The 14,419-nt window shown below is 37.4% G+C and overlaps 1 protein-coding gene across 1 annotated transcript; it reads left to right on the top strand.

Moving 5' to 3' along the window:
- Nucleotides 1–543: 543 nt before the first annotated feature.
- Nucleotides 544–14,112, top strand: LOC125650026 (uncharacterized). The gene is made up of 3 exons (XM_056167161.1): nt 544–1,005; nt 10,327–10,394; nt 11,910–14,112. The coding sequence occupies exons 1-3, from the start codon at nt 776–778 to the stop codon at nt 12,281–12,283; spliced, it is 672 nt and encodes a 223-aa protein (XP_056023136.1). The 5' UTR covers nt 544–775; the 3' UTR covers nt 12,284–14,112.
- Nucleotides 14,113–14,419: the final 307 nt, after the last annotated feature.

The raw sequence follows: 14,419 nt of genomic DNA, 5'->3' as shown, positions 1-14,419 counted from the left end.
TGGATTCTGGTATGAAACTATACAAGTATTACACAAGGTTCAGAATTGAAAGTGTGCAAATGATAAAAACATGAGATTCTAAGTTGTTTTCATGAAAATTTCAAGGTAAAATATTCATGAATGCATAAACATAATTTTTACAGACTACATGTATATTTATTCTCACAAGCTGTATTTCTAAAAGTCTAGCTTATGTATGATCATGAGGTAACGAATCAATAACCCTTGACTTGTGAAGATGAAGATCATGACGAAAAACAAGCCCTTATCACGAGTATATGCAAAATCTTTTAATATTATCTAACTCAGCACATTTCTATTAAACCGAACCCGCCCATTGTATGTTGATGAAGATGAGCAGTTTCCCCCGTTTTTTCGCCAACCCGGGAGCAGATAGAAACCTTGGATTGTCTTAACTTAAGTCTAAGTCTAGAATTTTAAATTGCTATGGCAACAAGGAACTCTTTTGCGTAGAGGTAGAATTTGCTATCGAAGAATAAATAAATAACACACATCAAATTGTCCAAAAGTTAGGATCCACCACGGAAACGAAATTGAGCGCACTCGTTTCGCACAATCGAGCGATCGATTCGGTAATGACCCCTTATAACTTAATTGGATCACATAAGAAGGCTAATCTGTGCGCTAAATTTTTGCAAGCTATTGCTGCTACTTTTCGGTCTACCGACGGCTTATTATTTTCTAAAACGCAAGCGAATTGTTTGGTAACCCGGATGATGAATCAAGTGCCGTCGATGGAGGAACTCTTTTCAGTATGAAGGTAAGAAATTTTATCGTCTGCTTGTATACATCAACAACCATGGCGGTAGAGGAGAATAGCGCGAAGAGGCAAAGGAAATCAAACTGGAGTTCAAGAGACGAGATCATCCTCGTTGAGGAAGTTCAAAAAAGGGAGTCCCTATTATTTGGGAAGTTGTCGGGGCCAGGCAGGACTGCCTCAGACAAGGCGAAAGCCTGGCAGGATATTGTCAATCACTTGAATGCGTAAGTAGGTCTATATAACTTGTGGTCTGTTTTCCCCTCAAAGGAAATCCATTGATTTAAATATAATTCCAATGTTATTTATTACAATTGTTTTGATTGGACAAAAATAAAGCTGAACAAGAGTTTATACATCAATATATCCGAAAACGCGACGTATTCGTTCACGCCTGAAAACAAATAACCGTATGATAGTGCGGAGAAACTATTAAAATTTTTGCAATTTTTAATAAAGTGAATGAATTGGAATTATAAGAATCAAACATTCTTTTTGAAGAATTCATCGATGTGTAAACTCCGGACATTTTACAAACTTAACATAAAAGTGCTTTGCACTTTTATTCAATTTGTGAGTAAAATGTCCGGAGTTTACACATCGATGAATTCTTCAAAAAGAATGTTTGATTCTTATAATTCCAATTCATTCACTTTATTGAAAATTGCAAAAATCCTATAATGAAATCTAGCACTTACATGAACGTTTCTCTCAATACTCAACATACAAAATATATATAAATAATTATCGGCACAACCACAATAATTGGCAAAGACCCAACATATCAAGAATGTACCAGTATAAGATAAGATAAGTTTTATTCCAATTTTGGGCCCAGGGGGCATATCAGCAAGACAGCGTATAAAGAAGGAAATTTAAAAAAAAGAAGTTTACAACATTAACTACACGTTACATGGACTGCAAACTACATGTGGATGTAGCATGTTGGGGAAACGAGTACATACATGCATGAAAATTGCTAATCAGGTGTATACACAAGTAAATGGACAATATCAGTATTATACTGTAATGAATCGGGTTTGGTTTAATGAATTGAAATCGGGCACGGGAGTCTATTTGACCTGACTACCCTTGGGTTGGACGAGTCTAAGTCGCCCGGGCAGTATAAATACGACTGAAAGCTGTGGAAACAACACTCTTGCAATTGCAGTCGAAGGCGACAGATCGAAGCAAAGTAAGTAACACAATAAAATAAAGAGCTTTAGGGTTTGGTGAATAGCTGAATAAGCTATTCACATAAGGGGCTGAATAAGTCTCAAGATATAGGTTGCGTCCGTAGGTTAGCCACTGTAACTTTGTCACTCGGCAATAAAAACTGAATAAGTTTGTACCCCGGTGACAAAGTGAACTGGAAACACCTACGGGCAAGAGACCTCTTGGTCGCGGTGGACCAGGTGACCAAACCCAAAGGCTAGGTACACTGGTAAGCCAACTGGCAGGGTTAAGGGACACGGTGGTAGGTCGATAGACATAGGTGTACAAGTGGTCAGGGCCAAGTGAACAACGTTGGTTCCCACGAGTAGAGGACCAGAGGTACAGCTATCGACAAAGTGTCAGGACCAAGTGTCGGGGTCATTTGGGCTGTACCAGTGGTACAAGTTTTTATATGTCAATAGACTTCCGGAGGGTTAATTGATTTATAGAATCACCGTAAATATATTGATTTAGTAAATAGATCTAGCCTATAGCACATAAATTCATTGATTTTGGCCATTGATTCAAACTGTGAAGTAACAGTTTCTTTTTAAATCATTTGTTGGAATATAAAATCCAGAGATCCTGAGTGTAATCAGGTACGTGCCTGCAGAAAATATACCGCTCGGCTGGGGTGCACGTTACATAATTTTGGTGGCAGCGGTGGGATCTCTGGTATTTAGAGAAAAGTTATTATTAAAGAAAGAAAACTTTTTGTGTTTGTTTTGAATTATGGCTAATAGGGACGTAGATCGAGAAATCACTGTCCTTCAGGACGAAATAAAGAAATTAGAAAGTAGTATTAGACAAACAGAAAGTATGATTCATTCGACTCCGCGTCCCCAAGCACAAAGTTTGCCTGACTCAGGGATAGTTACAGGACAGAGACCAAGTACGTGGACTTCTGCTTCCCCGGTGGCAAATTATTTAAGAGTTAATGAGCCACAAAGTAGTGTTCAATTTAGATTAGACCCGGAGAGACACAGACGAACCGGACCGCAATTTGGTGACATGCTTGGATTGAGTAATATCGGACCAAGTTCAGCCAATGGGCAATATATAACCGAAAGACGTCCAAGGCGTATTATTGATAATGAAAGAGGACATAGTGAGTCAAGGGGATATAAGAGCAGACGTGAAGTGAAACCTGCTACCTATGACGGATCTGGTCCCTGGATTGACTATTATACGCATTTTAGGACCGTATCTAAATTGAACGAGTGGACAGAAGATGAAAATGGGCTATTCCTTGCAGCTTCACTACGGGGTCAAGCACAGAGTGTTCTCGGTGATTTGCCTGGTGACAGTAATGATTATCGGTATTTAGTACAGGCACTTGAGGAACGTTTTGCCCCGCCGAATCAAACTGAATTGTATAGAGTGCAATTACGAGATCGTAGAAAACGGGCGACAGAAACGATACCTGAGCTTGGACAATCTGTTAGAAGATTGACGAATTTAGCTTATCCTAGGGCTCCAACGGAGGTAAAAGAAACTCTGGCCATGGAACAGTTTCTTGATGCATTGCCAGATTCAGATATGCGAATAAGGATAAAACAGGCGCGTCCTCAGAATCTAAATGATGCCACTAGGCATGCAGTAGAACTTGAAGCATATTTGAAGGCAGAAAATAAACACAGTACCATGGGTCATCAACGCCAAGTCATTGAACAAGAGGGCCAGGGCCACAGCACTATAGACAAGGACCTTAGGAATTGGATGGAAAAAATGGAAAAGAATATTGGGACATTGAGTAAGGAAATTGAATTCTTAAGCAAAAGTTCTATTCCTAAGTCCGAATTCCGAGAGAAGGTCAACGAAACACCATTCAAAAGACGAAGAAAATTAGAGGAAATCGAGTGCTATGCTTGTCATAAGAAGGGTCATTATCAGAAAAACTGCCCAGAAAATACCAAGAGCATCGGGGAAACTCATGGGTCAACAAAAAGAGAGAATTCATCAAATTTTCAAAAAGCTAAAAGTAACCAAATGACAGGTAGATTAGGATCCTGCACAGGTGAATCAGGAATGTTTGTGAATGTTGCGATAAATGACATTCAGACAAAGTTCTTGATAGACACAGGGGCAACAGTATCCATGCTGTCCAAACAACTTTACGACAAAATTAAAGATCACAGCTGCTATGAAATTAAAGAGACTAAGATGAAAGTGTTCACTGCAGATGGAACTCAAATGGAACTTCAAGGGAAATTAGACCTTCAGATAGAATTGGGTACAAAACGAATTGAACTTACGGCTCTGATTTCCGACATCCAGCCAGATGGAATTCTGGGCTTAGATATCATTCGAAGTCATGAGATGATGATAAGTGCTAAACACCAAACTTTGACTTTTGACGATGTAGAAATTCCTATACTTTTTGAAGGAACACTTGGGTGTTTCAGGATAGTGGCACAGGAAACTTTTAGCATTCCACCCCGAAGTGAACGGGTGGTGCCAGGGAAGTTGTGCACGCAAGAAGGAAGGGACGTTCCAAAGGAAGGAATTGTAGAACCGGGTATTACAACTAGAGATCAAAGTCGCCCATTGACGGCCCGAACACTTGTACATCCATACCAGTCCAGCATAGTTCCAGTGAGACTCCTAAATATCACCCCCGAGCCAAAGGTTGTTTACAAAAATACTGAAATTGGACAGTATCAAGAAACCAATGTGGTGGATTGCCCTATGAACCAAAGTACTAGTGTAGACTGGAAAGAGAGGCAAGATTTGCAGGATTTAGAAGAAGAGTCGGCAAAGAATCTAAACAAAGATCAGACAGAGTTAGTCAGAAAGTTTATTCAAAAATATCAATATGTGTTTGCCAAGAGTAACAAAGAGTTGGGGAAAACAACTCTTGTGAAGCATAAAATTGACACTGGGAATTCAAGACCCGTAAAACAGTCAGTTCGTAGAGCGCCTGCACATTTGTCTGAGGAGATTGATCGAAATATCACAGAGATGTTAGAACACAACATTATAGAACCATCTGTAAGTGCGTGGGCTTCGCCAATTATTTTGGTTAAGAAGAAAGACAACACGTATCGCTTTTGTGTGGACTACAGGCGTCTTAATGCATGTACAGTAAAAGATGCTTATCCCCTGCCAAAAATTGATGAATCTTTGGATCAACTGTCCGGGTATAGCTGGTTTTCAACCCTGGATATGTTTTCGGGATATTGGCAGGTGGAACTGGATCCAGAGGATAAACATAAAACAGCGTTTACTACCCGACGAGGATTGTTTCAATTTAAAGTGATGCCATTTGGACTCTGCTGTGCACCAGCAACGTTTGAGAGGTTGATGGAATCAGTTCTAGCAGGTTTAAATTGGGATATTTGTCTTGTGTACCTCGACGATATCATTATCATGGGAAAATCGTTCGAAGACATGTTGCATAATCTTACGAAAGTTTTTGATAGATTTCAGCATGCTGGATTGCGCCTGAAGGCCAAGAAGTGCCACTTGTTTCAAAGGACTGTAACATTTTTGGGACATGTAATCTCGGAAGAGGGTATTAGTACAGACCCAGAAAAGGTGAAAAGCATTAGAGATTGGCCAGTACCGAATAATGCCCACGAGGTACGCTCCTTCCTGGGACTTTGCGGTTATTATCGTAAATTTATAGAAAATTTCGCCAAGACTGCCAAGTGTCTACATCGACTTACAGAGAAGGGCCGAAACTTTGTATGGAATACTGAATGTCACGATGCGTTTCAAAAATTGAAAGAAAAGTTAACATCAGCACCCGTGTTAGGTCATCCTGATTTTGCTAAAGAATTTATATTAGACACCGATGCCAGCCAGGATGCTATAGGTGCTATTCTATCCCAAGTACAAGATGGCCATGAAAAAGTAATAGCGTATGCCAGCAGAACTATGTCAAAATGCGAACGGAATTATTGTGTGACCAGAAAAGAGTTGCTTGCAGTCGTTCACTTTGTGAAAATATTTAGACATTTTTTGGAGGGACGAAAATTTCGTGTAAGAACTGACCACAGTTCTTTGAAATGGCTATTACGATTTAAACATCCCGAGGGACAGTTGGCCAGATGGATAGAGATTCTCAACACATATGATATGCAGATAGAACACCGTCCCGGTATTCAACATAAAAATGCAGACGCTCTCAGCCGAATACCCTGTAGACAGTGCGGTTTTTCTTCAAACTGGGAGGACCAAGAACAGAGAGACGTGAATATGCTGACAAATGAACAATTACCTGATCTGTCATCTTTAAAGAAACTCCAGGAAAAGGATACAGACATAGCATTTGTAATTAAACACCTTAAAGATGGATCAAAACCGAAAGCAGACAATATGGCGGGGAAAAGTACTTTCCTAAGAAATCTTGTTGGTCAGTGGGACAGGTTGGTTCTCAGAGATGATATGGTTTTCAGGGAGTGGGACTCTGGTAGAGATGGTCCTATATATCAGGCATTAGTTCCACTAAGTGAGAGACGAAATGTCCTGTACTTTTGTCATGATTTTAAGGGTGCAGGTCACTTAGGGTATAAAAAGACTTTGGAAAAAGTCAAAAGTAAATACTTTTGGCCAGGTTGTCGAAAAGATGTTAGAGGGTACGTGATGGGCTGTAATCAGTGCTCGAAAAGGAAAAACCCAAACAAAAGTAAACGGGCACCCATGGGAATTGTCGAAACAGGAGTACCCATGGAACGCATTGCTACTGACATCTTAGGGGAGCTACCCAGAACAAATGCAGGTAATCGTTACATCTTGGTGGTAAGCGACTATTTTACGAAATGGACCGAAAGTTTTGCCATGCCGAATATGGAAGCCCAAACAATTGCAAAAATATTAGTAGAGGAAGTAATTGCAAGATTTGGGGTACCCAACCAAATTCATTCGGATCAGGGACGGCAGTATGAGAGCCAGCTGTTTCAGGAGCTTTGTCAGTTATTGCGGATCCAGAAGACCCGAACCACTCCATATCATCCTCAAAGTGATGGTATGGTAGAAAGGTTCAATAAAACACTAGCCACAATGCTAAGTACTTATGTGAACGAGTTTCATAGTGACTGGGACGAATACCTTCCTTATGTGATGCAAGCTTATCGTTCTGCAGTTCATGAAACTACTGGGTACACACCAAACTTCCTGATGTTAGGCAGAGAAGTTTCAACGCCTCTTGATTTGATGTATGAATTACCGTATCAGGCAAAAGTTGTACCTAGGAATGAGTGGGTTTGGATTTTGCAAGAGAAAATGGAAGAGGCGCATAAGATTGTTAGAAACAGTGTCAAACAAGCCATGGGTCGACAAAAGATATATCACGATATAAAACTTGCTTTTGAGAAATTCAAAGCAGGTGATCAAGTTTTTGTGTATTTCCCTGTGCGAAAACCTGGTAGATCATCTAAGCTGACTTCATTTTGGCATGGGCCATTTCAAATACTAAACAAATGCTCTGATTTGACCTACCGTGTCAACTGTGGGTCAAGGGGTAAAGAGCAGGTGGTTCATGTTGATAGATTAAGGAAGAAACATCCTCAGATCTTATCTGGAGAAGTGTCCAATGACCTTCTAGATAATGATAAGATTGTGGAAGATTTACTTCCAGAGGTACAAGTAGAAAGGGGCATTCAGGATGAAGGGTTAGAGCTAGAGCATAGAGAAAACGAAAACATGGCCGCAAAAAGATCAAGACGTCCACCGAAATGGATGTCAGATTACACGATATAATTACTGTCCTCTTGTTGTTTTGTTTTGGTATCCAATATAACTTTGTAAATCAAAATTTAAAACTACAATTATATTTTGTGTGATTTTTGTAGATATGCCAAAAACCAAGACTACAGTGAGGAAAGGTCGAAAGTGTCCATTGTGTCCTTTGAGGTTTTATACGGATGAAGAAATGGCCAAACACATAACAAGTTGCAGCAAGGCATTGATTTACTGTGACCACTGTGACTTCAGTTCCCTGACATCGAGAAATATCAAGAGACACATGAAAAGGAAACCTGATCTCGTTGATGATAGAGAACAGATGGACGGTGGTATTGACAGTGAAGACCTAGGCAATGTGGATTCAGATGAAGAATCTTGGTTAGGTCAGGATCCTGGGAGCTTGGTGGAGGTACTTCCTGTAGTGGCAGATGAACACGAGAAGGAAGATGTTGACCATGAACCAGGACCGTCCATCAAACGATCACTTAGAGAAGAGGCTGGTAAAATAGTAGAGATTGGCAGGGTGGTGAGGAAGCCTACTCGACCAATGCCGATACACACGCCCCACAGGGAATTGGTGACAGCAACAGTGCCAGATAAGAGCATATCCGATGACCTCTTGCCGGACATGGGTGATAGTAAGCTGGAGAAATACAAGGACGCTCAGTGCCAGACAGATCCTCTGTATTATACTGAAAGCACAGTGATTACCACCAGATGGGTAGAGGGTGGCAAGACAATGAAGAAGGTGGAGAAGAAAAAGTTAATTTGATTATTATGAGAACAATGTTAAATGATCAACGATTACTTAGATAAAGTAGTCTAGTTTCTGTGCATCATGTTTAAATGATTCGCTTTGTTATTTACATGATACCCTTTACTTGTAAGTAGAAGATAAAAGAAAAAAAAAATGTTTATTTTTGTTGGTCACATTTCATACGGGACGTATGAACCTGGAAAGGTGGGTAGTGTAATGAATCGGGTTTGGTTTAATGAATTGAAATCGGGCACGGGAGTCTATTTGACCTGACTACCCTTGGGTTGGACGAGTCTAAGTCGCCCGGGCAGTATAAATACGACTGAAAGCTGTGGAAACAACACTCTTGCAATTGCAGTCGAAGGCGACAGATCGAAGCAAAGTAAGTAACACAATAAAATAAAGAGCTTTAGGGTTTGGTGAATAGCTGAATAAGCTATTCACATAAGGGGCTGAATAAGTCTCAAGATATAGGTTGCGTCCGTAGGTTAGCCACTGTAACTTTGTCACTCGGCAATAAAAACTGAATAAGTTTGTACCCCGGTGACAAAGTGAACTGGAAACACCTACGGGCAAGAGACCTCTTGGTCGCGGTGGACCAGGTGACCAAACCCAAAGGCTAGGTACACTGGTAAGCCAACTGGCAGGGTTAAGGGACACGGTGGTAGGTCGATAGACATAGGTGTACAAGTGGTCAGGGCCAAGTGAACAACGTTGGTTCCCACGAGTAGAGGACCAGAGGTACAGCTATCGACAAAGTGTCAGGACCAAGTGTCGGGGTCATTTGGGCTGTACCAGTGGTACAAGTTTTTATATGTCAATAGACTTCCGGAGGGTTAATTGATTTATAGAATCACCGTAAATATATTGATTTAGTAAATAGATCTAGCCTATAGCACATAAATTCATTGATTTTGGCCATTGATTCAAACTGTGAAGTAACAGTTTCTTTTTAAATCATTTGTTGGAATATAAAATCCAGAGATCCTGAGTGTAATCAGGTACGTGCCTGCAGAAAATATACCGCTCGGCTGGGGTGCACGTTACAATACCAACATAATAATAATAAACTATAATGATTTTTGCAGTTTTAAAGCATCACTTCTTTTTCTGAAAGTTTGAACTAAATATTCACTCAATTTGACAATTACTGGTTTGTCTTCATTAATCATCAACCAAGTAAATTTGTCCTTATTTGTTAAATAGATAAAAAAAAAATGTTCAGCTTGTATATACCAATAAGAAAAACATATTTCTCTCTTCAACATAGAATGGACAATGACTGAGGAAATGAAATTAATCTTCTACACAATTAAGGTTACATAATTCACGTATTGTTTTGTTTCTTTCTAAAGAAATATCTTCTGGCCAGACTTTGTTTTTATAAATTCAAGTATATACTCAGTATTATACATTACTGTGAATAGTACACAGGTATGATTATGTATGAAATGTATACACATACTTAATAATGTCACGGCATTTATAAACTGATGAAGGCCTACATGTAGCATAATGAATTCATACTAGTGTGGCAGTATACATTAGATATTTCATATTACTGAACCAGGCAGCTATTTTCAAAATTATTTGAGTCATTGACAATACATTTTAAATATTTTCAAAGATCATATTTCTTGTTCAATATTTACCAATGTACATGAAATATTTATAGAAATATATAAAGAACAATCATTATGTAATTATTTGTTGATTGATAGAGGGAATTCTGTTAGTATTTTAATGTGAACTCAATTTATGGAGATGTTAAATTAGGTATAGAAGATTTTTTTTATTGCTCAAGTTTTATAGGCATGTGTACATTGTTTGTATTATGTGGTAAATGCATTAAGTATGTGTACAGTAGTTTTGTTTACTTTTTTCATAGTGGTAATACATTTGCCCAAAGAAGTGTGTTCGAAATTAAGAACAAGTACCAGAATATCAAACAGAAAGGTAAAGGCATGCTTAGATGTAATGATGAATATGGTGTTAAAACTATGATTATCTCTGTGCATAAAAGGAGTTGATGAATAGATCATAATTCCATATAAATACAAATATATCTATTAATATCTTATAAATTGAAATATTTCGCTGCACCCCCCCCCCCCCTTTTCTTTGGACTGATGAAAGTGAAGGCAATGAGTATTTAAGAAATGATTAACAAGATGAAAAAGGTCTCTAAGATATTATCTTAAAAGGTTATGCATCAATTATAATTTACTATAGTAAAAACGTTCATACAATGGTTTACTGCAGTAAAAACACTGATTTACCATGGTAAAATATTGATATGTTGAATGTAACAAGGAAATAAAGAGCAGTCATTGATATCAGCTATTATGACATGATCTGTATCGCACTGTGCACAATTGGCATAAGCATTACCAAGTTTATGATAATTTGATATTACATCTATAAAGAATGTTACAATGTTTCATTGATTTGAAGCAAAAGAGAAGAGAAGTAATATCATGAGGCCCAAAACAGGAGGGGGGGGGGGGGGGGGGGGGGGGAGAGACCATCATCACCAAGTGCCAGCGAGCAGCTGGTACTGGACAATTTTGAGGGGAAGCCTAGTATGTGTGGTCTTACCAGTGGAATAGACAAAGCTGGTAACAGATGTTTACAATAGATTGTATATTCTTAAAACATAGTAAGCAGCAATTGAGCTATATATCAGAATTCTTTATTTGATGCTAATTATAAGACTTCATAATGTATCAGAGCATCAAAAACTGTAGTTCACCTGAGGCTCAGGTGAGCTTCTCTGGTCATATTTTGTCTGGCATCAGTCTATCTGTCATTTTGTTATTATTGTACCATCCATTGTTTAACTTTTAACATTTTCGTATTCTTATCCATTACAATTGGGTCAATTTTAATCAAACTTCCCATAAATCATTCTTGGGTAAATGTGATTCAAGTTTGTTCAAATGAAGAGCCATCTCCCTTTACTGGGAGATATAATCAAGAAGAGGCAATTATATGGCGGAATATCATTTAAAAATCTGCCCAATAACTACTACACCTGCAGATAAGTTGAAATTCACTTGAAGGCTAACCGACAGAGTTGATTAAAGTTTTTTTCAAATCATGGCCCTTGGAATAAAATGGGACTGTAATAGGTGATCAAAGTTTTACATGTTGATATACCGGGGAAATCTTCTCAAGAACAGCATCGCCATCAGTAATATAGGATTCTCATATTTCATGTGTGCATTTTTTCTGACAAGACCCTTCTTTATGGCAAGATTTTTCATTTAATTATATGGTATCAGACCATGTGACCTTCACCTCCATAACAGCAAGGTCATGATATGTCATGACTCTTTGGGGTTAGGTTTGTATGGAGTCAAAATATGTCATTGGAATAAAGATTGACTCAGGTGAAGATTGATAAATAATTACATGTTGAAAGAATTCAAACGTCAAATAAGTACTATAAAAATCATAATTTCTCTTTAGAGCCTATTGGTGATTTGGAGAGCCTATTTCTACTGCTGCCTCCTAGCCACACTGCTTCTCCATCAACATCATCAGCTGCAATTGTATCGCCATTGTCCATTCCGTCCGTTACTGCTTCTTCATCATTTACCGTTTCCTCCACTTGTACATCATCTTCAACAATAATCTCTTCAACTAGTGCATCAGCATCAGTGACTCGGCCCTCTACTACTGTAGCATGTACAACTTCATCCCCCATAACATCAGAAACGCTTCTGAGTGAAGAACCTTTGAACATTAGAGAGAGGAGAAAGCTCATTAAAGACCAACAGGTGCTAACTAGAATTCAGAAACACTACTTTATGTTGAAAATAAAACAGAGATCCATTTTTTGACATGAATGTTTTATGAGTGAAAGTTAATTACCTCCCTTCAAAAAACAAAAACTGGCATTACTCATAGCATTATATATATATACTTGATAGTATTTAACTTTGCAAACAATACTGAAGATCAATTTTAATAAAGCACATATGCGTAATAATGGGGTTTATATGAGAATTATTATTTATCTATAGTCAGAAATTAAGAAAACAGAATATAAGTGTATTAATTAAACAATTCTTCTCACAGGGCAAAAATACATAGGAATTAAATGCAACTCTAACAGTACAGGAATGGAATACATTTTTCAATGTAGTGTGAAAAATATGATAACCAAATGAATAGAAATAATTCATATTATAAAAATGAATTTTTATGTCTTTATCACAATGAACAAAATCCGGTTTTTGGTTTTTAATGCCAGTTTTTGTTCATTTTCCTCTCTCTAGTATTCAGAAGCTATTACTTTTGTTGTTCATGCTGTTTCTTTAATAGTTCACCTTAATTCAGTGGTATGCATGCATCTATATAATAGTATGGATTGACAACTGATATTGAATGATTTTATTGTATGTGGTCAGAATGATTAATTGTTGTTTGCAGATTACAGAAATTACATGTATATGTGATTCATGATATGTATGCATTAGCTAGAAAAAAGACACAGTTTAGTTTAATCAATAACCAAAGACCATGTGTATGTTGCCACCCTTTTAAAGATGTCAGACATACATAAAGAAAAGTATTTGTCAACATCAGAGAATTGCACATTTGCAATAAGAAGAATGATAAAAATACATTAAAAACTTGTTAAGATGACCATAAAAACTACTACTATATTAAATTACATACTTAATTGTAGACGTCAGGGAAATCATTGTATAAAAGACATATAGTATAGAAAATACCAGCTCAGAAGTTATTGCCCTTGACAACATTTTTTATTATGATAAATGATTGATTAGTTATGGTTAATATAAACTTGATTTTCAATGTCGGACAGTTTAGAATTATGTATTGGTATGTGCATTTCAATACAGTAATTTGTTCTTAAATGAGACAGTAAACCATATAAGGTTGGAATGTTATTTTTACAAAGCATGAAAAATATACTGCTTTAAGCATGCATATAATATAATAAAGTTTTCAACTCTATTGTTATGATTTAGTGAAAATTTACCCAAATTAGTATTAACAGCATGAAAACCAACTCTATTAGAGGTTGTTCTGTAAATATGCAAACTAAAGTCTCGATCTCCAAAGTACAATTATTTTATCACACATGACAAACATATAGTTTTTACCTTACTATTGTAAGTGGTTTTGATGTTGATCTTTTTAAGATAATGATTAACATTTTTTAAAAATTGGTATCAAAATTGTGTCAAGAGCATTGGTGATTTTTTATAAAATGACTGTAATTTTTTTCAATGAAGTGTTTCTCAGCAAACATTCAATATTCCCCATGTATGAATTATATTATTCTAAAGATCTAACTTCTAAATATTTGAAATATATGTTTGTAGATAGAACTAATGATATTGTAGGAAAATGGGATTCTTTAGCTAATATTGCAAGCTTGATTATATGTATTTATAGCTTACGATCTTTTCTCGTTATTTCCAGTCGTTGACTGAGTATGTTTACATACATGTGCATATGTTACCGGTGTTATTTATAGTTTTAATCAAAGGTTTGTATGTAAAACCACAAGTTATTAATATGACTATTGCCTACTTACGCTGATTACTTCAGTAGCATGGTGTTCATCCACATATATTTGTGTATATAGCGATTTTTTTAATGTGATAAACAAGCACGTTGTTCGTGTGAGGTGCCATATTTGAGTCAGAGTTGGGGCCGCGTTTATTTTTATTTGACCCCGATCTTCGGGTCAAAGTTGTTTAGGTTGCAGACGGCTGATTTTTACTACGAAGAGTGCTTATAATGTAAGTGTTTGATCTTTATTATAATTGGATTTATAGACTTGATTTTAAGTTATTTTAGTTATAGATAAACGATATAGTCCCGTAGAATACTTAGCCGGGGTTGGTTTGATGGGGATTGGGATTGTCCGGGGAAAGTTAGGGTTGACCCGTCTGTACGTGCGTTGCCCCGTCCCTGGTGGGGTTGTCCCGTCTGTTGCC

The sequence above is a fragment of the Ostrea edulis genome, chromosome 5 (genome assembly GCF_947568905.1).
Source record: "Ostrea edulis chromosome 5, xbOstEdul1.1, whole genome shotgun sequence".
Lineage (NCBI taxonomy): Eukaryota > Metazoa > Mollusca > Bivalvia > Ostreida > Ostreidae > Ostrea > Ostrea edulis.
Note: the sequence above shows the minus strand (reverse complement) of the source record. Positions and strands in the feature narration are given on the sequence as shown.

What these genes read in the sequence shown, in the direction of transcription:
- LOC125650026 (XM_056167161.1), top strand. Translation starts at nt 776, where the DNA reads ATGAAGGTAAGAAATTTTATCGTCTGCTTGTATACATCAACAACCATG. An exon ending in ATTGTCAATCACTTGAATGC is followed by an intron (nt 1,006 to 10,326) that starts GTAAGTAGGTCT and finishes CTTTTTTCATAG; the next exon opens with TGGTAATACATTTGCCCAAA. An exon ending in CCAGAATATCAAACAGAAAG is followed by an intron (nt 10,395 to 11,909) that starts GTAAAGGCATGC and finishes ATTTCTCTTTAG; the next exon opens with AGCCTATTGGTGATTTGGAG.